The sequence below is a fragment of the Canis aureus genome, chromosome 4, assembly GCF_053574225.1.
Source record: "Canis aureus isolate CA01 chromosome 4, VMU_Caureus_v.1.0, whole genome shotgun sequence".
Lineage (NCBI taxonomy): Eukaryota > Metazoa > Chordata > Mammalia > Carnivora > Canidae > Canis > Canis aureus.
In genome coordinates this window covers 43,609,176-43,634,395 of record NC_135614.1, presented here as the reverse complement: position 1 = coordinate 43,634,395, position 25,220 = coordinate 43,609,176, and the positions used below count along the sequence as shown (strand labels likewise).

The 25,220-nt window shown below is 46.9% G+C and overlaps 1 protein-coding gene and 1 long non-coding RNA gene across 2 annotated transcripts in view; one reads left to right on the top strand and one right to left on the bottom strand.

Moving 5' to 3' along the window:
* Positions 1 to 19,209, top strand: part of DOCK2 (dedicator of cytokinesis 2) — a 397,956-nt gene extending 378,747 nt beyond the window's left edge. The window contains exons 45-52 of the mRNA XM_077895573.1: positions 5,070 to 5,246; positions 6,655 to 6,738; positions 12,086 to 12,223; positions 13,757 to 13,884; positions 14,816 to 14,987; positions 16,004 to 16,124; positions 17,605 to 17,747; positions 18,663 to 19,209. Of these exons, the coding sequence (XP_077751699.1) occupies positions 5,070 to 5,246; positions 6,655 to 6,738; positions 12,086 to 12,223; positions 13,757 to 13,884; positions 14,816 to 14,987; positions 16,004 to 16,124; positions 17,605 to 17,747; positions 18,663 to 18,725 (1,026 nt within the window). The 3' untranslated portion in view covers positions 18,726 to 19,209. The remainder of the gene's footprint in view (positions 1 to 5,069; positions 5,247 to 6,654; positions 6,739 to 12,085; positions 12,224 to 13,756; positions 13,885 to 14,815; positions 14,988 to 16,003; positions 16,125 to 17,604; positions 17,748 to 18,662) is intronic.
* Positions 13,203 to 24,836, bottom strand: LOC144312652 (uncharacterized). Its single transcript, XR_013378183.1, has 3 exons — positions 24,767 to 24,836; positions 16,282 to 16,400; positions 13,203 to 13,502 (listed from the first exon to the last, which is right to left on the bottom strand). It is a non-coding gene; the product is annotated as an uncharacterized LOC144312652 (long non-coding RNA).
* Positions 24,837 to 25,220: the final 384 nt, after the last annotated feature.

The window sequence follows — 25,220 nt, the reverse complement described above, 5'->3', positions numbered from 1 at the left end:
AAAGAAAGGCCAGGGTTTTCATGAGGCAGCTTGAAAAGTGGGAACATATTCAGAGCATCACTCATTTAATAAATATTTAATGAGTACCCTACACATGTCAAGCACCTAGAGATTTTTCAGTGGAGCTTACATTCTAATGGGGAAGACATACTGAAAAGTCAAAGTGAATATAATATGTCATGGTGATGACCAGTATGGGGAAAAACGTAAGAGGTGGTGGCAGAGAGGTGCGATCCTGAATAGGGTGGTCAGAGAAAGCCTCCCTGCCAAAATGGCTTTTTGAGCAAAGGCCTGGTGGAAATGAGGGAGTGGTCCACACCGAGAAGGGCATTCTAGAACAGAGGGAGCAGGAAATGCACAGGCCCTAGGGACAGAAAATGCTTGTGTCTGATTCAAAGCAAATGAGGCTGAGTAGTAGGAGCCTGATGCCAGATCCTGTAGTACCTTGTAGGCCACCATAAGGATGTTAGCTTTTCCACTGGGTGACCTGGAACTCTGAGCAGAGAAGGGACATGTCTGACTGATGTTTTCAAGCTACTATCTTATCAGCTTGAGACCATCCCACTCTAGCCCTTAATGTCTCCCAGCAGCTTGATGGCCCTCCAGTCTTCTTCTCACTGGCTTGGCCTGGACCTTAGGGAAAATATCACAATGATGGTGACATCAGCAAACATTTACCAAGCATGTGCTAAACTGTTCACAAGCACGATCTCATTTAACTCCCTCCACAGTGCTGCAAAGTAGTTTTTATTATTCTCCCATTTTACAGATGAGGGAGTGGATGTACAGTGTGAGTTTGTGCATTATTTAAGTTTAGTGAAAGAAGAGGGGTTTGATTTTCACCTCCTATATCAGGCATCTGGACCAGATTCACTCTCTCATTCCTGAATGTGTCCCTAGCCCATCCCGGCAATAAGCAGCACCCTGGAAAGAAAGAAACTATTCATGCCCTTTGCTTATGGGACACATTGGTATGTGATAAGCTTTGACAAGTGTCCCAGGCACGGGATCAAGGGCTTTACAGCATTATCCTATTTAATCCTCACAAAACCTTGCGATGTATATATACTATTACTAATCCCATTTTTTGAGGTGAAGAATCAGAAATTTTGTGCTAGTATGTAGCCTCCCCCCAACTTGGCTCTGGCTATGTGTCTTATCTTCTGGTGGTACTCTTCTCCAGCTGTCCCTGCTAGGCTGCGGACAGATGAGGGAGTTCTCATCATACTCCTTGCCCTCTCCACTCCCCTCAACCCATCTATGGTATTTCTCCTCAAAGCACTATATAACTTGCAAATGGGTTTATTTGTAATATCTGGAATTTTAAACATAAGAGCAATATAATCTCCCCTAAAATAAGCTCAAGGAAGTGATTTTTTTGTCCATTTTGCTCCCTACCAGATCTCTGAGTACAAAAATTAGGCTCGGACACATAATTGGTGCTCAAGATTATATGTTAAGTAAATCCATCAATCAGTCACTCGGTTGATATGCAGGAACCCTTCATATCTGAGTTGGTTGTTTTATGAACTCAGGATTGTGAAGTTAGGGAAGAGTCAACATTTTTGTTTTGCTTCATTTATCCGGATACCTTTTGAGAGAAGGGGTTTAAAAAACATCCAAAAAGTTGATCAGAGTGAATTTATCTCTAAGAGCCTCTCTCAGCTGAGTTACTTCAGGATGAGAACTCAGGATAAGAACTTCAGGATGGCTCAGACATAAAAGTTTCATGCCTGCCAAGTGAGTTCCTTTTCAAAAAATTTTTGCCCTATATGAATTTGTATCTCCTTCCCAGTTGTTTCTTTCACGAATTGTCATGACTACAGTACTGTTTGTACAGAATGGTGTTTTCTGGTGGAATTCAAGTGTCAGTTCTGCATATTGAGGGCTCTTTCCTTGTTCTTGGCCCTGGGAACATGCAGTCTTCACAAGGGGTTCAGAGACCCATATTAACTAGCTATATAATGTTGGACAGACACTGTATATCTCCAGGTTTCGTTTTCATCACCTGTAAAATAGAGATTGAAAAACTATGGAGTTTCATAGCTGAAAGGCACCACCATAGAGGTCATTTAGTCCAAAAGCTACAAAATAAAAAACCATCAGAAGCCAACAAGATACTGTAAATATGTGAAATAGTCGCATTAAGACACCAGGGAATGGCGGAAGCTGTAGCAAGCACCCTCCAATTGAATTAAATCTTTAAAACATGAGAACTTGTGTTTGGGCTAAATAATAGACCTTTCCAGGTCCAATTTGGCCTACAGGTCTCCAGTGTGCAAACCTGAGCCGGGTTCTTGTCCAGTCCCATTATTTGCTTATAAAGACACACAGAAGGCCACAGTGGACTTGAACTGTTCAAGCGATCAATGGTAGGAGTAAATTCTAACAACAACACCTGTCTTGTGCAGCTCATGGGACTCCTAAGAGGATTTAGGAGGGTGATATGAGGGAAATGCCTTTGAAGAATATGAAATGCCTCTTGATTGCAAGGAATACCATCACCTCATCTTTTGGCTGATGTTTCTTCCCTTTAAGACTGTTTCCAAGTATTTTCTTCCCTATAATTTTGTTTCCCCTCACAGCAAGTTGGGCAAGCATTACACACCCTATACTGCTGATAAGGAAACCAAGACTCAGCTTAGAAAAAGGGCCAGAGACCCAAGCACTTGACTAAGTCCTAAGTACCAATATAAGGCAAGTTTGGTAGCAGAGTACAGGCTGTCTGTGGTGGGAGAAGTTCGCCTGTGGAATCAGGAACCTTCTCCCCCATTTCTTTCCAGCGCTGCTGCCATCTGCCCTGGGGCAGGCTTCCTGACCTGTTGTGTGTGGGGAGAAGGACAAAAGGAGAGTGCATGAGTGTGGTATAATAAGCCCAGCGGGGCTGACACTTGGGAGGCAATCAATCAGTGGAGCCGGCCCCATTATCCCAATCATTGCTTTTATTCCTGTTATCAGCCCCTGACATCCAGGCCTCCCACCAAATACATAACCCCCATAACTCTGCTGAGAGATATATAGTCAGTCATAGGTGAGAAACCAAAAGACTTTTCATTTTCATTCTCTATTCCTGATGGCTATAATGAGGTTAAAGGCAGAGATTCAAAAATAGCTTCAGAAATGAGGGAAAAAGCCAATCAATAGGACTTTCCATTTTTAATAACTCACATTAAAGCTTGTGTGTTTCAGACATGCCAGGCTATTGTTGAAATCCAGGTGTGGTGCTGGTCTCAATCCATGTGGTCGTGATAGATCTCCTTTAGAACTCAGTCTAGTTCTCGGCTTTGTAAAGGCCCTGCAGGGCTGGTCTGTGTGCTTGCCAGAAATGAGATGATGGGTTGCAGCTTGTGGCATATGGACTGCAGCCCTCACCAGCCCAAGCGGCCTTCCCTTAGACTTCATTTCCCTCATTGTATATGTGCATGTTTGAATGTGTTTGTGTGAATGTGGCAAATGTGGGAGTGCGCAGAAAGAGGAGGAGTCTACTCCCGGGACCTTCTCACTGCAGAGAGCAGCCATCTTCAGAACTTCCCAGAAACAAGGGGATGAGGAGCCTAGGATTTCACAGATACAAGGAAATGGTTTGAGAAGATGACCAAGAGCATGGCTGTAGAGGCTGGTTCTGTCTTTCTCATACGTAGTAGATATAACAACTCGCAGGTGCCAATTTTCAAAGAACGCTGCTATGAGTCAAGTGTTGTATTATCTTAGGCAATCTTTGCTATATACCCAATGAAGCAGGCACTATATCACCATCATTTCACAGTTAATAAAATGTCGAGTCCCTTCTTCCAGGAAGTCCTTTCCAGTTACTCAACCCTTCCATCCAGCCTCTACCCTGCCCAGCCCATAAGACTTCCCTTCTTGAAAGGACTACTGCCCTCTGTCCTAACAGGAAACAAGAATTAATAACAGTGGCTACCAGCTATTCTTTTTTAAATTTTATTTTTTTAAGATTTTATTCATTTATTCATGAGAGACACCAAGAGAGAGAGGCAGAGACACATGCAGAGGGAGAAGCAGCCTCCATACAGGAAGCCTGATGTGGGACTTGATCCCCTGACTCTGGGATCACACTGAGCTAAAGGCAGATGTTCAACCACTGAGCCACCCAGGTGTCCCTACCAGCTACTCTCTGAAGCAGGTTTTCCTATCCTCGTTTTACCAGAGTCAACCATCAGAAGGATTAGAAAACTTGCCCAAGGTCACACAGCTATAAAAAATGGCAGAGCTGAGATTTATACTCAGGTTTAATTGTTCAGTTCAAAAATCCACAAACTACAGCTTGAGGGCCAGACCTGACCTGCACCTATTTTTGTAAATTGTTCTACGGTAACAACCAGGCTCATTCATTTACATATTGCCTATAGCTGCTTTCTCTGCAAAGCAGGGCTGCCTCTATGCCACAGAGCCTAAGATATTTACCGTCTGGCCCTTTCACAGAAAAAGCATGCAGACCTCCTTCTTTAGTTGTGTATTCCAGATTGCATCTTTTGAAAATCACACAATCGCACCGTTTTACCAGTTCCCATTTGATGGTACTCCGTTTATATTGCTTTCTAAGAGGTGCTGAAAAGGGGTTTAGTTTGATCTTCTCAACTAAATTGAACTCACCTCGGAGCAGTGATCCTTTATACAACAACCAACCTTAGGACCTCCTATAGGCCAGCCTGGGTGGTCAGATTGCCAGCTGCCCACACAGCTAATAGCTTACACATAGTAGGTGCACAACTGGAGGGGAATTAGAATGTGTTTGGCCCAGGTAATAAGAAGAGAAACCCCTCCCTGGAGCATGCCAGGCCTCTGAAACCCCAGCAAATGCCTGAGACTTCCTGCCTCTTCCTCCCCAGGGAAATGCGTTTCTCACTAAGCAGAAAGTTAGCCTGTCTCTCCCCAGACAGAAGACAGCTCCTAGAGCTCACTAATTATAACAAGAGCCTGTTACAGCCCCTGGGGGAGCATTGCTTCATTTGAATTCCAACCCCAAATGAAATCAATACCAATAATTATATCTGTTTTTAAAGCAACCTTCTAAAGCCCTTTCTTCTTGGTAATCTCGTTTTCAACAGACCACAATTAGTCCCCTGGAGAATGCCATTGAAACCATGTCCACGGCCAATGAGAAGATCCTAATGATGATCAACCAGTACCAGAGTGACGAAAGCCTCCCCATTAATCCGCTTTCCATGCTCCTGAACGGGATAGTGGACCCTGCTGTCATGGGAGGGTTCGCCAAGTATGAGAAGGTGAGGGCTTCCACTTTCCACCCCCTGGTGGCAACAGAGCACTGGCAGGAGTGTCGGTGAGCAGATGTAGCTGCTTGTCACTATCTTACTATGGCTGTTTGTCTCCCAGATTGGTTGGAGACACCTCAAACACCTTCCAGGGTTTCTACAGCCCTCTCATCTCCTTTGCAACTCAATGCCACATTCTGCTGTGGCAGGAAGGAGGAGGGGAGCAAGGATCCCCTGTCCCACTGGGCACATCCACATATCTCCATCAGGAAAAGGCTCCAGATCTGAGCCAGATCACGAAAGTATAGGAGCCACAAGTCAAAGTACATGCCACTTGTGTGAACCCATCTGTTTCACAGATGACTGAAAAGACCTCTACAAATGGGAAGAAATAAAACCCAGAATCTGTGAAAATATTGAAAGGGTAGGAGACCAGCTCCAAAATGGGAGCTATCATCTAAGTATCTGGATCATAAGGTCTCTCCAGAGATGCCCAGATGCCATAGATTTTATTTTTGAGCCTCCTGGTGTCTATGGCAAAAAGAGAAATGCCAATAGTTATATGAATCACCTTTTCTACTGGGGGAAAATACCAATTTCTCAGTAGAGGAACATAGCTTTCCCAGCGTTGAAGTGGAATAAAAAGTCTTTATTTAGCTTTTACCTAGTCCATACATTAGTGGCACAGAGGGGAAAATAGACTCCTCATTCTAACACATGTCATAATGAATCCCCTATTTATCTTTCCTATGTCCTCCACTGACGTAAAAGAATACAGTGCAGTAGTATGATTCAGAGACAGTAATTCCAGTCACCTGAGCAATACTTCTAGCTACCCTTGGATATCCATTAGTCATCATCAGTAACCCTTTGTTCAGCCTTGAGAGGTGATAATACATGTTTATGTGTATATACCCTGAGGACCTAAGTCCCAGAAAGAGCGAGGAACACACCCAGTAAGGGAGGTGGTGAAGGGAGCCAGAGCACCACAGGTGAAATACTTTCCTGAGTTCTTTTCTCTGGGGCAATGCTCTCAAACTTGAATGAGCATCAGAATCCCATGGAGAGCTTCTTCCTCCATCCCTACCTCCACTCCACCCATAGGTTCTGATTCAGTAGGTCTGGGTGGGACCCAAGAATATACATGTCTGACAAGTTCCCAAGTGATGCTGAGGCATCTGCTCTGGGGAGACTTTGAGAACTTCCCCCCTGGGATTTGTGGCCCTTGCCCGGTGGGTTCTGATCCAACTCTCCAGGAAGTGGAAACAATGTCAGTCCCGACAGGTCCTGCCCCATCCAAATACCTGTGACCTCATGCCTGCTGTCCTCATATGGAGTACTCTCCCAGTAACAGAGAGATTGGTTGTGGGGTCCACACCAAATGAACAGGAAACCCAAACTGCCTGCCTGTCCTCCCCAGGCCTTTTTCACAGAGGAGTATACAAGGGATCACCCTGAGGACCAGGAAAGACTGAGCCGGCTCAAGGACCTGATTGCGTGGCAGGTAAATCATAGCTGGACTGGAACGGGGTCACCCTGCCTCCTTCCTGTCCTCTTCAGGCTCCCTTGCCTTCTGCTAGCTAGTCTCTGGCTGCCTGCCAATAACCTAGTGTAACCTCTTCTCCTGTCCCTTGACTTTCTGCCCTTCTCCGAATCCATCTCCCATGAGCAGATTCATCCTGGAACTGGGATTTGGGGTACTGCACCCTTGGGGTGCCATACAGGTGCTGGGCAGCATGCTGTGCTGCATGTTGCTAAGACTGCTTTATTGCATGCATGTTGGATTCCGAGGTGGTGGCTTTTCCCAGTGGGACTGAAATGAGAGCCAGGCCCATGACCTGACATGTGCCAATCAGATAATAGAAGATTTTTGGACCCCACCCCCACCTCCTAAAGCTGACCCAGTTAGTTGCAGATAATGCTCAGATGGATTATCAGGTTTGGAAATAATTGAGGCCTTCATTTGTTGGGGTTTTGGTCAAAGGGCCTGCATTCTGTGCCTCCAGAGCCAAGCCAGAAAACTTGGAAGGCGCTGTCCTTCCTACCACCCCGCTTGTCTCCCCTCTATCCCTTCTCTCCTTGTACGCCATCCCCTCCCTCCATGTTCTTCTCTGATCTCTTGTCTCCTGTGCATCTGTCCCTTTCTTCTTTTCTCTTAGGCCTTTCTTGGTTCTCTCCCTCCAGTCTTTTGCCTCCCTCTGCCCCTCACATCTTACTCCTCTCTTCACTTCCCTCCCTCCTTCTCTCTGCCTTTCTCTGGCTCCCTCTCCTCTGTTCTCTCTCCCTCCTTCTCTCTCCCTTTATTTCTCTCTCCCTCTCTCCCCTACTCCCTAGAGAATAAACAGCCCACAAGACCCCCCCACACCAGAGGCTTTCAAAGGACAAGGCTCCCCAACCTCAAACATCAACCTGCTCTGCAGGGACCACTCAGCACCCAGAACAGCAGGTGGGCTCCAGAGGGCAGGAGCTGGGGAGGCACAGAGCAGGGGGCAGCAGTTTGCAGCTGCCTGTCCTCCCTCCCTCTCTTCTTGCCAGTCACCATGCAAAGAAAAGCAAGCTATTGTGGTAGAGAGTTTTTTGTTACTCTAGGGAAATCAGGGAATGAGAAGCATTGGGTGCAGCCTCTTTTCTTAAAATAAGGATTCCTAATTCAGGTCCTTCTCTGCCTCTGCCAATTTATGCAAAGCAAGGCTTTAAAAATGAAACAGTAAGTGCTGCACAGACACGGTTTCCTGAGTGCATTTTGTGTGTCTGGAATTTTCTCTCCCGTCTTACCTTGTGCCACCTGTGAAACCCAAACCTCCCCAAGATCCCCAGCTTCCTGAGGTCGTTATGTCCTTTACTACTCAAATAATGGTATCCCCTCTCATTATCCCCATCCTGGCAATCAGGAAGGCCTGGCTTTGATTGGGTCCCCTTCTCAGATATTTCTGGGATGCCCCAGGGAGGGCTAGCATGTCACACAAATTTGTTTGGTTGTTGGGTGTCATTCTCAATCCATGTCACTACCCTGGGCCTCTCCACTGGGCAGGTCTTATCACCTGGTAATGGACCTTCCATGTTGTGTCCACCACACCCAAAGCACAAACCTCATTCTCACAGCACAGCTAGTGCCAGGCTGTGCCTTCTAAAAGAACTCTGTCAAAGTCTTGGAGGTAATGGAGAGACACTACAAAGAAGGGAGACTTTGAAAGCGTATCATTAGACCTTACAGCTTCTAAGAGCCATTAGCTTGGCCTCTTCAGACAGTGCCCCCAGTGGTCACCTTCTCCCCAACACATTCCCCCTGCCCCCAACAAGCCCCCATGTTAAAGGCCACTTCCTACCCTGTACCTACCTCAGGGGGCCATGTCCCTCCCACTCGGGGTCCAGGCACCCTAACTATGGGCACTTAACGCTTAAAAGGTTGCCCTGTCATGGTGAAGTAATATTACAGACAGCGAATTAGCTCTTCCTTGTCCCGTCTATCCATTCTTGTACCTTTATTGAGATCCTACTGTGTTTCCAGCAACTGAAATAGTGCTGGACAAAATTAGGTCTGCTCCCTGACCTCTTGGAGTTTAATTCTAAATTGGATCTTAGTTTCACAGAGCCAGATACACTTGGATTTTTCTCAAAGCCTGACAACTTTAGATTTCAAAGGGGAATATCCTAGCACCTAGTCTAGCAACACAACAAAAAACAAAACTTTCCAAGTGTTTTCCATGTTCAACATTTTACAGATCTCAAGATCAATTGCTTCTAATTTTTTCTTTGTAAAGATTTTCTCTATATTTATGGGCATGGAAAGATGTCTATGGTTTTTTCATCTTTTAAACATTTTGTGAGATTACACACAGAAAAATAAACATAGCAAAAATATACAGCACATTGATTTATCACAAAATGTACACCCATATGACCACCATTTAGATGAAGAAGTAGAATCCTGCCAGCACCCAGGTGCCAGCTTATGTCTAGAAGCCTAGCCTAGAGTCATTGCTTGTCCTCCTCAAGGCTGACCACTCTCCTGTTTTTACAGTAATCGTTTCCTTGCTGTTTTAAAAATAGTTTTTACAACTCAGGCTCTCACTCCTAAACACTGGCATTCACTTTTGCTTATTTTTGGCCTATAATACAAATGAAGCCACACAGTCTGCATTCTGTGGATCTAACTTATTTGCTCAATGTTATGTCTGTAAAATTCATTCATCTTGTACAGAGCTATCATCCATTTTCATTGATGTATATAATGGTCTGGACAGCAGGATTGTGGAACTATACCAAAACATATTCATTTATTTCTCAACTGATGGAGATTTTGGTTGATTGTAGTTTGGGTTATTATAAGGAGTGCTGTTCTGAACATCTTTATATGTGTCTTTGGGGCACACATATGCATAATTTCTGATGGGTGTGTACCTAGGCATGGAGTCGGTTATAGTATGTGAGAATATCTAGCTCTGGTAAATACTGCCAGACTTCAATCAGCATAGGTTAGTTTTGCCTGTTCTTGAATTTCATATAAATGCTATTATCCATATGTACTACTACACAGTATGCACTACCATGTGTCTGGCTTCTTTTACCCAACATAATGCCTTTGAGGCTCAACCAGGCTGTTGCATATATCAGAGGTTTATGTTTTTTGCTTCCCTCATCCAGGGCATGAATATACAACATACTAGTGACAAACCAATTTATTGATCCATTCTCTTGTCGCGGACATTCGGGTTGCTCTTGGGTTTTGTATGGCATGAATAAAACTGCGATGAACATTCTTGTTCATGTCTTTTGGCAAACAAACTCACTTCCCTCAGTAAGTAACTAGTACTAGAATTTCAAGGTCAGGCATCTTTAGCCTTGCTGGATATCAAAAAAGGGTTTTCCCAAGAATGAGCTTTGGCTTCCTCAATTCTCTCTGCTGTAAGTTTGTTTCCTTTGTCATCCATACCTACTCTCACTTTTACTATGTCCTTCCTTTTACTATTGTGTTTAATTCAATGTACTTTTACTAAAATTTTGAGATAGATGCCTAGATAAGTGATTTCCTGTCTTTGTTAATGTGTAAAACTCAGGCTATAAAGGTACCTCCATTCTTTAACTACATCTTAGTAGTTTTTCTATGTGGGATTTCTGTTCTTTTTTAAATAAAATCTTTGTCTTATTTCATCGATGGAGGATCTTTCCTGTTTCTTTATATTAATTGAACTTTTAAAAATAATGCTTTCTTAGGTCCTCTCTATTCTCCCTGTTTTTTTGTTTTGTTTTGTTTTGTTTTGTTTTGTTTTTCCAAATTAGTTCATTGATCCTCCCTTCCTTCCTTTTTGCTTTCTTTTCTGTTGGTTCTGTTCTCTCTCTCTCTCTCTTACTGGAGAGCCTCTTCAAATGTCTGGTGATCATCATAATTAAAACTAAGGCATAGAAGAGTCGAGTGAAGCTCTGTGTACATGGGTGGTGGCTTTGTCAACTAAATGGCATCACTCTATGGTAACTGAGTGATCCACACATGACTAAATAATGGGTCATTCACTTTCTCTGACAACAGATCTTTCAAACATAGGAAAGATAATCCTGGCAGCTTTGCTACTGGACTTTGGGACTTGGGAAGTAAAGGGCTTCCTATCAGTGTACAAACTTCCCCTTCAAGTCCCTATTTCTAGTCTGGCTCCTCATCCCTGCCATCCGTGGTGCTTGGTACCCTCAAGCCCAGAACAACTTGTTCTAATTGTTCTAGAGGATAAGCTCCTTCTTCTTGGGGAAATGGGAAAATATAGCACTTGTCCACAAGATGATGTGATGAGGACCTGGAGATCTAACTGCTCCTGTCATAGAATTTCAACCTATCCCTCTGTGTTCAGCTTCTCAAGTCACCCTGACTTTTCTGGGATAACCACTACCTCCAATCCCTAAGCCGCTTAGGGGTTCCTAGAAGCAGATTGACCTCTTCTTATCACTAACTCCCACCTCTGCTCCAGGAGGTCAGTTACCATCCTCCATCCACTGGACATGGAATAGGTCAGATAAGATACCAGTTTCTCGAAAAAAAAAAAAAAAAAAAAAAAAAAGATTTCAGCTTCTCATTCACCCTGTCCTTTCAGGAATATCTCCCAGAGAAGAAGGCAGCAGTGTCCTTATGTTACCATCATGGAAATGTTAATTTTTTTCTTCAAAATAATCTATATTCTATCTCTTTGCACCCCTAGTTATGTTTCACTGAGGCCACACTACTATCTTTCTCAGCATTCGTTCTAGTAGTGGCCACTGTGAATCAGCTACTCTTCCTTCTAGCTACTGTTTAGACAGCATTCCATTGACTTCTTTTGTTGATAAGTGAGTTTAACTTCCTCCCATCAGTCACCTCATCCTTCTCCACCTTGCCAAGCCTTTATCATCACTTTTTAAAAACTCTGCTAGTGCCTTAGGGTATTAACACATCCCTATCGATCTTCAGCAACCACCTAAAGAATAATTGGACCTCCAATGTCATAAGATGAGGCTGTATCACTCCAAGTTTTCCTTTCAGCCTTTCTTTTCTTCTATCCCCCTTCTATCTGACATTCATACTTTCCCTTTTGCATTGCCTAGAGATTTTGGGGCAAGGTTTTACCTGAGAACCACAGAACTTCCTCCCCACTAGCCCCACACTCTGCCCTTCAGTAGATTCATAACAGGGATTCTTTCCTAAACATACAGCCTCTAATAGGAATCTGACCTCCTACAGGGCAGGGGTGGCTGGAAGTCTTTTTCCTCTTCCAGAGCAAACACCAGGGTGACAGTTTCCCTATTTCCCAGAGCTAGAGACCTTGTGTGAAGGTCTCAGAGGCCTCAATGCCCTCAACAAGTTCTTCATTTACCACCTTTCTCTCCAGATCCCTTTCCTGGGAGCTGGAATTAAAATCCATGAGAAAAGGGTGTCAGAGAATCTGCGACCCTTCCACGACCGGATGGAAGAATGTTTCAAGAACCTGAAAGCGAAGGTGGAGAAGGAGTATGGTGTCAGAGAAATGGTACGGGTGGTCCCTGCGGCTGAGAGGGGTGAGACTGGTAGAGTGGGGGTGTGGGGAGTGGGGCTGGCAGAGACCCAGCAAAGGAACCTGCTCTGGAGGAGGAGGAACTGATCCAGTAGAACCATCCTCTAAACATGATCCCTGACAGTCACCCCCAGACAAACACCCCCAGGCAAGTGAGCCCTTAGTGCTTCGAGACTGCCAAAGCACCTAGTATGTGCCCAGGCTGATCTCAGCACTTGGTATCTACCAGTCGTTAAGTCCTCACAACACGCCTGGGAAGTAGGAATGATTTTCAACTCCTTACATCTCTTTTGGAGGTTCAAAAATGTTAAGTTACTTGCCAAAGGCTACATAGCAAGGGAGGGGAGGCCAGAATTTTCACCTGGCTCTGTTGGCCTCCAAAGCCAATGCTTTTGGCCACTAATAGTCTCTGTGACATAAAGAAGCCAGGGACCTGGTGCTCACAGAGACGTTTTTATCCTCTTCCCTAGGAAGTGGAATCCTAAAACATCAAGGCTGTGCCATCTCATAAAGGCCATGCGGCTTAAGCCTCTGATTTTATAGATTACAAAACTGAGGCCCAGAGAGGGAGCATGAGTTCCTGAGAAAGTGTAGAGGTAAACCCGGGCCTCTTGTCATCTGGCCCAAGTTTTTCCATGAAACAAGCTGTCTTCCAACAGTGACATGACGCTGCAATGGAATTCGGTTGTCAACTACTCAGAATTAGGTCAGATCTCACAGGTTAAGGGCAAAGTCCTCCACTGCCCTCACTTCAGACACCAGGGTTCCCAGACCACCTGCACTTCTGACCAACTGATTACAAATATGGGAACTCCCTCAACCCCCTTCATGTTCACAGAATTCCACAGAACTCAAGAAAGCACTATGCTTATGATTACAGTTTTATGATAAAGAATACAAATTAGTAGGACCAGCCAAATGATGAGATACATAGCGTGAGGTCTGTGCCCTCGAAACATATCACCCTACCTACCCTGCCAGCACATCCACATATGATTACCCACCAGGAGACTCACCTTGGCCAGTGTTGAAAATTGTTATTGAGATTTATTACATAGTCATGAGGGGGTGACTCATTGGTCACATAATTGAAATCAGTCTCCAGGACCTTTTCCTCCCTAGAGATTGAGCTGCTATCAGCTGGTTCACAGCCTGACCCTATAACCGCACAGTTGGTCCCTCTGGCTGGGCCTCCAGCCTGAGTCTTCTCAGGAGTATCAGGCAGCCACCATGAAGAATGAAGACACTCCTGTCACTGGAGAAAGTGCAAAGGTTAAGAGGTCACCTCCCAGGAACAAGGAATGAAGGCCAGCCCTATTCTTTTTTAAAACAACTACCTCCTAGCTTCAGCCAGCCAGCAATTTTTGTCCTGATGCCCTGCTCTGCCTTGCAGCTCCTCCTGGCTTAGGTGGAGGAGGCAGCAGGAAGGCAGAAGCCACATGAACTACCTGGCCCATCCAACTGGAGGGCCGGCCTGGCTGCTAACTACTCTGTTCTCCCCACCTGCAGCCCGACTTTGAGGACAGGCGAGTGGGCCGTCCACGGTCGATGCTGCGTTCCTACAGGCAGATGTCCATTATCTCTATGGCCTCCATGAACTCTGACTGCAGCACTCCCAGCAAGACCACCTCTGAGAGGTCAGTCCCTGCCCCAGGTACCCCCTGCACTCCTACTCCATTCTGCCCCCAACAAAGCCTTGTTGCTCCCCCTCTTGCCCCAGAGGCCACCTTTACACCACCTCCCTACCCTTCTGCTTAAAAGCCTTTGACTACTTGGTGCCTCACTAAACCCTCACAGCCACCCTGTACCCTCAATGCCACTGAGACGGGTTCATTTTGCGGCCCAAGCCCAAGGTAGCTTTTCCTAAGGCCCCAGCAGATGCACCTCCAGTTTGCATTCTCCCAGCCTGGCGATCTCTGCAGCCAGAGCTCCTCACAGAGCCTGCTTCAGTCTGGCATCTTCTCACCTCTACCAGGGGTGCTGTACCCTCAACTCCTCCCTGCAGAGCTGACCCCCTGTACCCACTCATCCCTCTGCGGGGGTGGGGGGGTGGTCCTCCCTCACCTCAAGAAAAACCTTTCTCCTCCCACCATCCTGGAGTCTTCTGCTCCACCCAGCCCAACTCCACCACTCTAAGGACATGAGGATGTGAGCCGAGGACTCTCCACATACAAGAATGTGCTAAGGAGTCCTCAGACCTCATCGTGCGGCTACCTGCAAGGTCCTGCAAACACCTGCATTAGCTGAAAGGAAATAATGGCTCAGGGAGGCTGAGAGATATGCACAAAGGCATTCAGTAAAGGATCTGAATCCAAAGCCACATCTTAACCAGGTGTCTCTTCTCGCCTCCAGTCTTTCCTGCTTATGGCTCACCTCCTTCACTTTTATTTTGCTCTGTATTTGGAACGTTTGCAAATTAAGTGAGCAGTGAAGTTGCCCCAAACCCTGCCAGGTTAGCTGATCTACCCCCTGCCCCCTGTAGTGACATCACAGCCAGCCTGGGTCCCTGCAAGGTGGTTCCACTGAAGCTCTAACTGCTGTTTCTACTGCTGCCTCTGTACCCTTCAGCTTTGACCTGGAATTAGCAACTCCTAAGACTCCAAAAGCAGAGCCAGTGGAGATGATCTCTGTGGGGAGCACGCTGCCAGAAGTGAAGCTGCGGAGGTCCAAGAAGAGGGCCAAGAGGAGCAGTGTGGTGTTTGCAGATGAGAAGGCAGCAGCCGAATCAGACCTGAAGCGGGTGAGTGGCCCTGGAAGGATGCCTCTGACCCATTAGCACATCTCTGCTGCAGAACAGGCATACTGTCTGCCCCACCCCCCCGACCAGGTCCCACTTGATTCTCCCATCTACAGTGAGAGAGGTGATGCAGAGGCATCTGCGGAGCAGGGAGTTGAAGTACTGCAAGTGTCCACACCACCTGACAGGACGGAGCTGGGATTTGCCCCTGGGCTGTTGGATTCCAGCCTGTGCATGTCTCTCCCACCATGGTGCGGGGCTTTGCGGGATGGGAGAAGCTGCCTGTGACACTCCGAGAGAGGGAGAACAGCCAGCTGCTTCTACTTCTCCAGCCCTGTCCCTAGCCCAAGGGCCATTCCAACCACTGACATCTCAGACCTGCTGGGCTCCTCTAGTGAAACTTGGAGCCTGGCTGCAGTTGCAGAGATGGACTCCCTGCCCCGGCTTTGAGAGTTTTTGTCTTCTAATAGCTATTTAATAGTGACTTCGGTGTCATTGGGTTCAAATCTTAGTTTCCCCCTGAAAGAGAAGTTTGTTGAAGGCATTCTTGGAGCCTAGGAAGGGGAGAGGGATTACATGTACTGGCCAGGGAGGGGTGCCAGATGAAAGGGCAGGGGTCCAACTAAGATGCCTTCCAGTAAAGACAAGACCCTCAACAAACTTCCCAGTAGACCTCAGAGGCTACTCTTGCCAGGGGAGAAGACTGGAAATAAGTCTTCTGTGTTTTATAATTCTAGGGGGTATCATTCACATGATAGTCTAAATGAATGCCCCCCCGCAGCTCCTAGAGCTATATAGTATGCAGCCTATGCACCCATACGTGGCAGGCTGGCATGGAATGATACAAAGCAGAATAAGTCAACTTGGTACAAGGTACACAAAAGCTTTTGTGTACTTTGTCACTGACTTTTTACGGCCCACAGCTGCCTAACGCTAAGCCTATGTGGTGTATGTGTGTCTGTTTGTGTGTGTACATGCGCACACATAAGCACATGTGCATACATGGTGTATCTATTCAGCTTTCTAGGAAGCACGAGTTCATGAGTGACACCAACCTCTCGGAGCATGCTGCCATTCCCCCCAGGGCATCCATCCTCTCTCAGATGAGTTTTGCCAGTCAATCCATGCCCACCATCCCAGGTATGCACCCTGCCATCACCAGCGCCAGAAGGTACAGAGACAGCAGAGCCTTCCAGGAGGTGGAAGACGGGTGGGGACTGTATCTGTACAGCAAAGGGGCCAGGTATCCTGGGGGATAGGGGCTCTGCTCGGGGGCCCCTGTCCTCTGAGCTCTTACCATACCCACTTCTGTAGGGGAAGCCGATCTGCAAGCTCTGCCTGGGGCTGGGGTGGAGGCCTGTTATCACTCTGGTCCTCAGGATTCACTGGGAAGCCATTTGTCATGCCAGAGCTATCCTGGTGTGACAGATTTTCAGTCAGCCAGACCTCCCCACAGGCCAGAAACTCTATGTTTCCTTTGTTGACCTGGAACACTATTTCTGGAAGATGCAGAAATTGCTACCACATCTTATAGTTGCAAGTGTTTAATTCATAGGTGTTCATACCTATTTCTGCCATCACTCAGTCATCGTCCAGGAAGGATGTTAGCAGCACACAGAGGGGGATCCTGCAGCCCTAATTGGGATGGGCACACCCAAGATCACTGCATCTGACACACAGCTGTCCCTGTGCCAGCCACTCTGTGCCATGCTCTCTGCACCAAGGACGAGGGCAGAGAGGAGCAAGACAGACCTGCACTGCCCTGTGGAACTTGGCAGGCAGATCTCAACAAGGAAATGTCCTGAGTGCTGACCAATACCAGGCCCTGTGCTAAAATCTTCATCTTTTATTTATACCTCAACACATAGCTACAAAGTAGATGGTGTCTTTAGCTCCATTGTGTGGATGAGAAAGCTGAGGCATTGAGAATGTCAGTCTCTCACACATCACCAGCTGGGAAAAGACAGAGGCTGAGTTCAGGCCAGGCCCTTTGCCTCTGGAACTGTGCCTTTGACCCCTGCCCAGTTGTACCCTAAGCTGTGGTTGTCTGGCCAGACACACAGTCATGTCACTGTCATCCTCACACTACCATGATACCCTGGAGGTCTGTGCTCTTGTCCCCATGTTACCAAGGTCAAAACTGAGCATCCAGAGGTAGGTGATTTGTCAGGTCTGTGTGTCTCCAAGCTGAGAACTGTAACTGCCAGTTCTCTCTGCCTTGGGGAAAAGTGAGAAAGCCAGGTTCCTGGTATAGAAAGGGGAAGGGTGAGTAAGCTCACATTGTCTCCCCACCTTGGGGCAAAAGGCTATGTCCCTTGAGGAAATCAGAGCGGCAGCGGCCAGGAGGCTTTCCCCCACATCCCCGGTGTTCTAGCACAGAGGCTCCACCAAGGGCCCTGCCTGTGGGGTTGGCAAGCCCTGCCTGGGAGGACAGCTTCAACAGCCCCCTTCAAGGCAGCAAGCAGGCCTTCCCACCTCCTGCCTCGCACCATGATGTGTCCTCCCTGGCTTCTGTCTCTGTCCCCCAGCCTGTCTCCTGCCTGCCTCCCCCACGTCACCCTCCTGTCCCCTGCCTCTCCTCTGCCCACCCACTCACTCCCTCTCTCCACTCTCCCTCCAGCCCTCACGCTCTCAGTGGCAGGCATGCCTGGGATGGATGACGCCAACTCGTCCCCCCGCCTCAGCCAGACCTTCTTCCCTTTCTCAGACGGCGACAAGAAGACACTCAAACGAAAGAAAGTAAATCAGTTCTTCAAGACAATGGTGAGGACCCAGATGGGTGGAAAGATGAGGGTATGTGGGAGGGGATATGGGAAGAAAGCAAGGCAGAGAGAGGAGAAAATGGGAAGGAGGGGAGGCAAGCATGTGTGTGCATCACACGCACACACATGTGAGCACTCCCCGGGAAGCATGGTCAGGGTCTGCAGGGGCTGGGACACCGGCCAGAAATGCCGCCACTGCAGTTCTCCTCTTGGGCCCTGGTCTCAGAGCAGGACTGACCCCAGCTGGGCTGCAGTCACGTGTCAAGAGCACACACAGGGCCCCTGGGACCTCAGGACCAGTCACCGTCCTTTTCTTGAACTGCCCTTTGGGGTGCCTGTCAGAGCCACAACAGTCAGCTATCTTTAGAAGCTGAAAGTGCTTTTTAATTTTTTTTTTTTTGGAGGAGCTTTCCTATTCAACCTATATTACAAAATCCTACTAATTAAAAGTTAGTTTCCAAGCCCTGACTTTTTAAATCCCATCTCCTATTGTTACTTGTCAGTCTTTACTCAAGATTTAAAAAAAAGTACGGTTGACACTTCTGATCCTCAAGATGATATAAACCAGAACTCTGCTACTATAATAGTCGCAAGTTTACTGTGAGCGTGCAGTGAGCCAGGCACCATGCGGAGCACTTTCTAAACCTTGTCCGATGTGACTTTCCACAGTGCCTGTGAGGATTTTATATGGCTCACGGAGTTAGGGAAGCCACTGGCCCGCAGTGCACGAAACAGCAAAGTCGGTGCTCTAGACACTTAGAGGTACTGCCTCTCTGGCCACATTCAGGGTCATCCTACCTCATATGCCCTGGGCTTTGCGCAGACATCCTTGCGATTGGGACTGGGAAGCCCTGATTTGGTGCTCATGAGATTCCCATCCTGGGGTTGCGTGTGTTTGTTTTCTTCTCCCATAAAGCTGGCCAGCAAAACTGCTGAAGAAGGCAAGCAGATCCCGGACTTCCTGTCCTCAGACCTGTGACCTGCTGGTGACCAAGGCCACATGTGGGAAGCCAGAGAGGAGAGTTTCCAGAGGAAGAGAGACACAGTGGGATGTTGATGCTTCAGTGGGGAGACCTCCTTCCAGTGGCCCTCACTCAGGGGAAACAAGGGCTGATCTGGTCTCCAGTAATCCAGGAGATGGGTGAGGACACCCCAGCCTGGGTTCTGGGCTGCACACATGAGGAGCCAGCAAGGATGCTTTCTCCCACCATGCTCTCCCCAACATCCTAGGCACATCTTTTTGTAACCTGGTTTCTTAGGTATAAGGAGCTGTATTTTTATTTCATTTTTTTTTAAGTCCTAGCACTTAACAGAAAAGCCTTTAAAGTATTCTTTTATTTTATTTTTGGTTAATAGTTTTGTACTTTACATTTTTTAATACAACCAACCAGTCTTTTTCCTAGCTGATCTTCTCCAAAGTGTTGCTGTTTCTTACTGACAATAAAACTGGGTCCATGGCTCCAGTCAGCGTTGTTGCATAATTCCATCAACAGCATCCCTGCAGCTTGCAGAAGGTGGGAAGGCAGGCCACCCAGGGCCTGCAGTGATGTTAAGGAGCCTGGCCCCAGCCTGTCACAAGCACCAGATTTGCCCATCTTGTCCATGCCACCCCCAGGAATCTTCTCTACGATTCCAGTTCCTTAGGGTCTGAATGCTGGGGAGTAGGGATGCCGGAAAAGTCTGCCAGAATATTCTTCAGGTGATCTTCATACTACCTTTTTCCTCTTCTGGAAAGGAATGGAAAATCTACCCAACCAAGAGTTAGGAAAACAGTTAGGCCAAGTGGTCTGGCCTTTTGATTGTGTCACCAGGTCAGAGTGGTAGCTTTTCTTGGAGGAATCACGAACTTCTCAGATGAGACCCAAATAAGGTGAGGAGGTCCTCTGGGCAGAGAAGAGAGCGTGATGGGAACAGAGGGTCACCTCCATAACCCAAGGGAACTGTGCAAGAAGAGGTCTCGGCAGAGGCCAAAGACCCCCTCTGGGAAGGAAGTCAGTTCTGGGTGGATTTAAGTGCATGGCAACATGGAGCACAGAGCTAGAGCCATCTAGTGATGTAGGGTGGACAGGGTCCTTCTTAAAGACAGGGTCCCTGGGGTAGTGAGGGATAAGAATGATAAGAGCTCAAAATGATTGAGCTTGACTTCCCCCAGAACAGTGTTACAGACATAAGAACTAGCTTCCTATATCAAGATTTAAGAGGTGGGTGTGATTATTACCCAGATGAATAAACAGAGGCATGACATGACCTAAGATCATCCACTTGATAAGTGGAAAGGCTGGGATTCAAACCCAGGCAGCCAGACAGGAAGCTTGGCTTTTGACCATGACTCTGTGCAGACACCTTCATGCCTGAGTCCCCAAAGCCTTTGGCCACCCCGGTCTCTTTCTTCCAGCTCCCCTTGCCAAGCCCTAGACCTGTTGCTGCTGGGGCAGCCTCCAATTCCCTCAACCATCTACAAAGTTCTGATACGGTGGTAGTTGGTGTTTTGTCTGAGTTATGGTTTCTCTAAGGTGAGGAGAAAGCTCCTGAAGGTTTGGAATCTGGCTGAATTCACTTTCCGAAGGAGCTCTGGAGAAGGCCCTAAAGGAGCTGAGGAGCCAGATACCTCTGGACATCTCTATGCTTCACGTGCAGACACTGGAGCCTGAGTGTCCTTTAGTGCATCAGTTGTTCCTGTTTCCCTTCTTCCTTTCTGGGTTATAGGCTCGAGCCTCCCAGGCCTGCTGTTTCTCGGTTCAAACTATGAGATCCCAATATTTAACTTTGAAATGTCTCCTCTTCGAACTGCTGTGACAAAATCTCAACAGAGATGAAAAATGGTCTCCCCTTTTCCCACGGCTGTAGAAGAACAGACACAATCCTTTGCCTTGTAATTACAGATGTCATTTCTTACCAAGGCATCTTGCAAAAATCACCCAGTTGCAGCCACTATTGCCGTGTCCTGGAAAAGTCAGTTTTAACCTCTAAGAACTCCATGGCTCTGTTCTCCTCACTCAAGTGTGTGGCCCCATGAGTTCCATTTCCTGAAAATTGTCAGTATTTGTGAGTTTTTACTAAGTCTGAAGGGGTCTTGAGCACTCATCCTTTTCCCATAGAAGTGAAGCAAATAGTGGAATTGGTAGATTCTTATTTAAACAGAGTTTGAACTTCAAATCTCATTTCAATTAGGATTGTCACAAGCTGATGGCCCACTTGGTGCTTGTCAGGACAATTCCAGATATTGTGGCTACGTGCCAGTAATATCCATGCCAGCACTAATAACTATAACAAATGACGATAATAAAGCTTCCATTTACCAGACACTTACCCTATGCCTCCTCTCTTCTCACATCTTCACACCAATCCCTCAAGAGTGGCACAAGGATCCCAACCACAGTAAGGTGGAAACTCAGGCTTGGGGAGTTGGCGGTATGCTCTTTTCACCCAGCCAGTAAAGGGCACAGCCAATTGTGTCCACTTCTAGCCTCATGACCTAAATCCACATGTTCACTTTCTGGCTTTAACCTCAGCTCCACATCAGACTCTGTACATTCCATGCTCGTTTGGAAAGTCTCCCCCGAGTGCCAATGATAGCCTCCAGGATAAGTGAAGGTGGGGGCTATGTGTCCAGAACAACTTTCCTTGTGCCTCTGGGGGTTACCTTATTATAACCAAAGTCTGTCAAACTCACTAGTGTGATCTAGGAAGGGCATACGTATGCCTTCAGAGCTCTTGGGAGGGAGGCTGGGCGAGGTGGAAGGAAGGATCCACTCGATATATCTATTCCTTTCCTGGCGGAGAGTTTTTAGGGAACTTTAGAGATTATTTCATCCAACCCTCTCATTTTACAGTTCAGTGACTCCTCCAAGCTTGCCTAGCTATGATCCGCAGGACTCCATCTATAACCAGCCCTGCCTAACTCACTGGTTTCCTTGTAGGTAATCTCCCTTCCATTGCACTCTCTCACCCTCTGTTTAAGCATCCAAAGACCCCTTGCTTTCCGATGACCCTTCCTCTGCCTTTGAGATAGAGCTGATATCTATCATTCACATTCTACTGTGATCTAGGGCACCAAGGTTACTATTCTTTGGGGAAGGGCATTTTTAGCCTTATCTCTAAGCATGGAGTGGACTTTCTTCCAAACTTTCAGCTTTACGTTAGCAAATAGTAGAGAAACTGAGAAAAATGAATGGCCATCCTGACATCTGAAATCAGGCTGGGCTCTGCCCTTCAGACATCCTAACCTGTAACCCATCTGTTTGCTGTTCTTTCTGAATATTGAGTGCCTCTACCTTCTTGTCATAGCCACAGTTCCCAAGGAAACAGATTCTCAGGCAATGACTGATTATTTGTACTTGAGGGCTATGCAATTCTAGGACAGTGAGAAAGGGGGAAAGGGATAGGAGACAGTGGCAGGAGGGAGGTAACCATGTTGGCCTGAGGAATAGAGCCATGTCACACACTCAGTATTAGTCAGCCACTGGCATGCTGGACACTCAACAGTAGCAATGACCGTATCATCCTTGATGAGAGGGATCTCATATTGTTGGACGCGTGCAGTCTCCATCCCTGCTCATTTTTGGTCCATTGGGCAACCAAATCGTAGCTGAGGAGCAAGGTCATCTAATTCACCTGATTGTCACCCACCTTATCAATCTTTCTGGTGGGTATTGAAATGTGGATCTACAAGCTTTGAATCTCTTCCTGCTGGACCATGCACATACATATTCCCTAGACCCCAGCTATTAATCTTCCAGTATTAGTCTTTTCAATCCCCTGACCAACCAGCCAAGCCATGTTCTACTGCTTGGAGTCTGAATGTCTATCTCAGCTCATGCCTCTCTCTATTAGATAGGTCAGCCAAGGGTACTGCTTGCAGCTCTGCCACTGGGGAGATTCCCCTCATCCCTCGTTGGGGCCATAACATAGCACCAGTCCATTTCTGGCTAGCACCAACAGAGTAGGCCTCTCATCAGTAAACAAGGCTTTAGTCTTATCCTTCCATAAGTTGGCCATATGGAACCCCTCCATGGGTCCACAGGTCTGGGTTAAAGAAGAGACATCAGTGAAACAAAAGTAGGTACCATGGGATTCTGATAATATGATGGATTTTTGCCATGTTGACCCACTTTATGACTTGGAGACACCCATGACATCCATGATGGACATCTCCATTTGCATTGTCAGTGTCCCCCAGTGAGCTGCTCAGCTTCTGCCAGGACCCAGTAGCCCTCTGGGAGCAATTACTTAAACCGAGGGGCAAGAAGTATATAGCTGTGCTTTAGATTCCAGAAGTATGTGCTGTGATTATCATAAAGGGCCTTGTTAGCAACTCTCTTTGGCACCCACATCTACCACAGACTGTTCTAGCAGCATCAAAACTGTTTGAACCACGCCTGGACCTGCTGCACACTATTTTTGCTCTAGGCTCTGCTCAAGTTGGCATGTTCCAAAGTTACTTGATGAATCTTTTGAAGCAGTATTCCCAAGTTATTGATGTTCAAAAATCTAAAATGGCCCCTCAAGTTTGATGCCTCTTTTTGAATGGAAGGAAATGTGAGATGCAACAGCTTGTCGTGTATATTCAATGGGATGTTCAGCATGTCCTGACCCCTGGAGCCCAAAATTTTGTAACATTAACATGGGTGAGAGGTGGCGGGCCCCCTCTTTATTAGTAGCATTCATTGAATAAACCAAGGAAGCTCTGGCATCTCCACTCCACTGTAGGCCATCATCAGTTCAATCTTTAAGGAATCATCTTAGAAAACCAGCTCCAAATATATTGACTATAACACTGAATGCTCAGTAAAGCATACATGCCCTATGCCAATGAATTCTCTCCTATCCAACCTTATTTTCTACAACCACCTAAGCCTAGACACCCTCAGATCCATCCTCATGCATCTTCCCAGTACCTGTTAGCCACGTGCCCAAACACTTGCTTGTAAGCTGTATCTTCCCAAAGAAGGATATACAGTCCCTCTCTCAGGCAATACCAGAACCTGGCTCTGGTTACCAGGTAGAGGCAGTGAGAGTTGGTGGGGGAGTCAGTTCTCCAGAGGAATAAGCATCAACCCAGCAGGGCATATGCTGCCCATGAGCTCTCCAAGACAAGGAAGGCTGTTCTCTTCTGACAAGAGAAAGACATTTCAGGAGGTCTGAGGGGTTTGAGATTCTCAGCTTCATACATCCAGCATCCTAGGCCAGATCCTGGGGCTTGCTCTTTTCCTCTCAGGGCCCTGATTCTACCACAGGAGATTTGCTGAGGCTTTGCATTAGTATCTTTGAAACTCCTTCACCCTTAGAATCAGATTCTGACCCAATTCCAACACAGTCAGCTCTGTAACTGCATGAGATAACAGTCTCTCTTAAAACTTCCACAGAGGCTGTATAATGCCCCCAGCCCCCTACCCAGAGAAGTCCACATCCTAATCCCAGAACCTATAAATATGTTAGGTTCCATGACGAGAGGGAGCTAAGGTCACAGATGGAGTTGCTAATCAACTCACCTTAAAACAGGGAGATTCTCCTGGATTACCTGAAGCGGGGGGCGGGGGGGGGGGCGGGGGGATCCAATATGTTCACAAGGATCTTTAAAAGTGGAAAAGGGAAGCTGGAGAAGAGAGACCGAGGTTGGGGCATAAGATGAAGTCATTGTCCGTTGCTGGCTTTGGAAGTGGATGAAGGGGCCCTGAGCTAAAGAATGCCAGAAACCTCTAGAAATTGGAAAAGACAAGGAAACAGATGCTCCCCTCAAGCCTCCAGAAGGAACACAACTCTGCCAACACCTTGATTATAGCTCAGCGAGACCCTTACCAGGCTTCAGATTCACAGAACTAAATTAATAAATGTGTGTTGCTTTAAGCCAGTAAGTTGTAACAATTTGCTATAATAGGAAAGTGCCTTCACTAGTATGGAGGCACTTTGATTTTGAGAACATGCCTGCAGCTGCCCCAACCCACCACACCCTACTTTGGGAACAACTCAACTGCCACAGAAGCAGCCACCCTACTCTGCAGTTTTTGTAATTATCATTACCCTGGCACTAGTTAAGCACTTCAGCTGCTTGATCCTCAAATGCCATGGCTCTGCCTGCACCTCATTTTTGTGAGTGGAGTAATTATGATGTCATAATCCCTTATGCCATTACCACTCCACCTACCATGAGGTTCCTGTTGCCTTCAGGTACAGGGCCAATGTAGTTCCAAAATCCCATCTGGATAGTTTGTTTCCTAAATCCACTCCTGGCTGGTTGCAATTATGATAGCCAGTGTCCCCTAGAATCTCACTATTTTGAGTGATCTGCAGAACAGCTTCATAGCATCACCTGGGAGCTGGTTAGAAATGCAGACTCTCAGGCTCCACCCAGACCCATAGAACTGATCCTACATTTTGACAAGAGCCCCTTGTAATTCAAATGCACATAAGAGTTTGAGAAGCAATAATCAAGAAAATACAACCCAAGGATTGGAAGCTGACACTTATTTGGGAG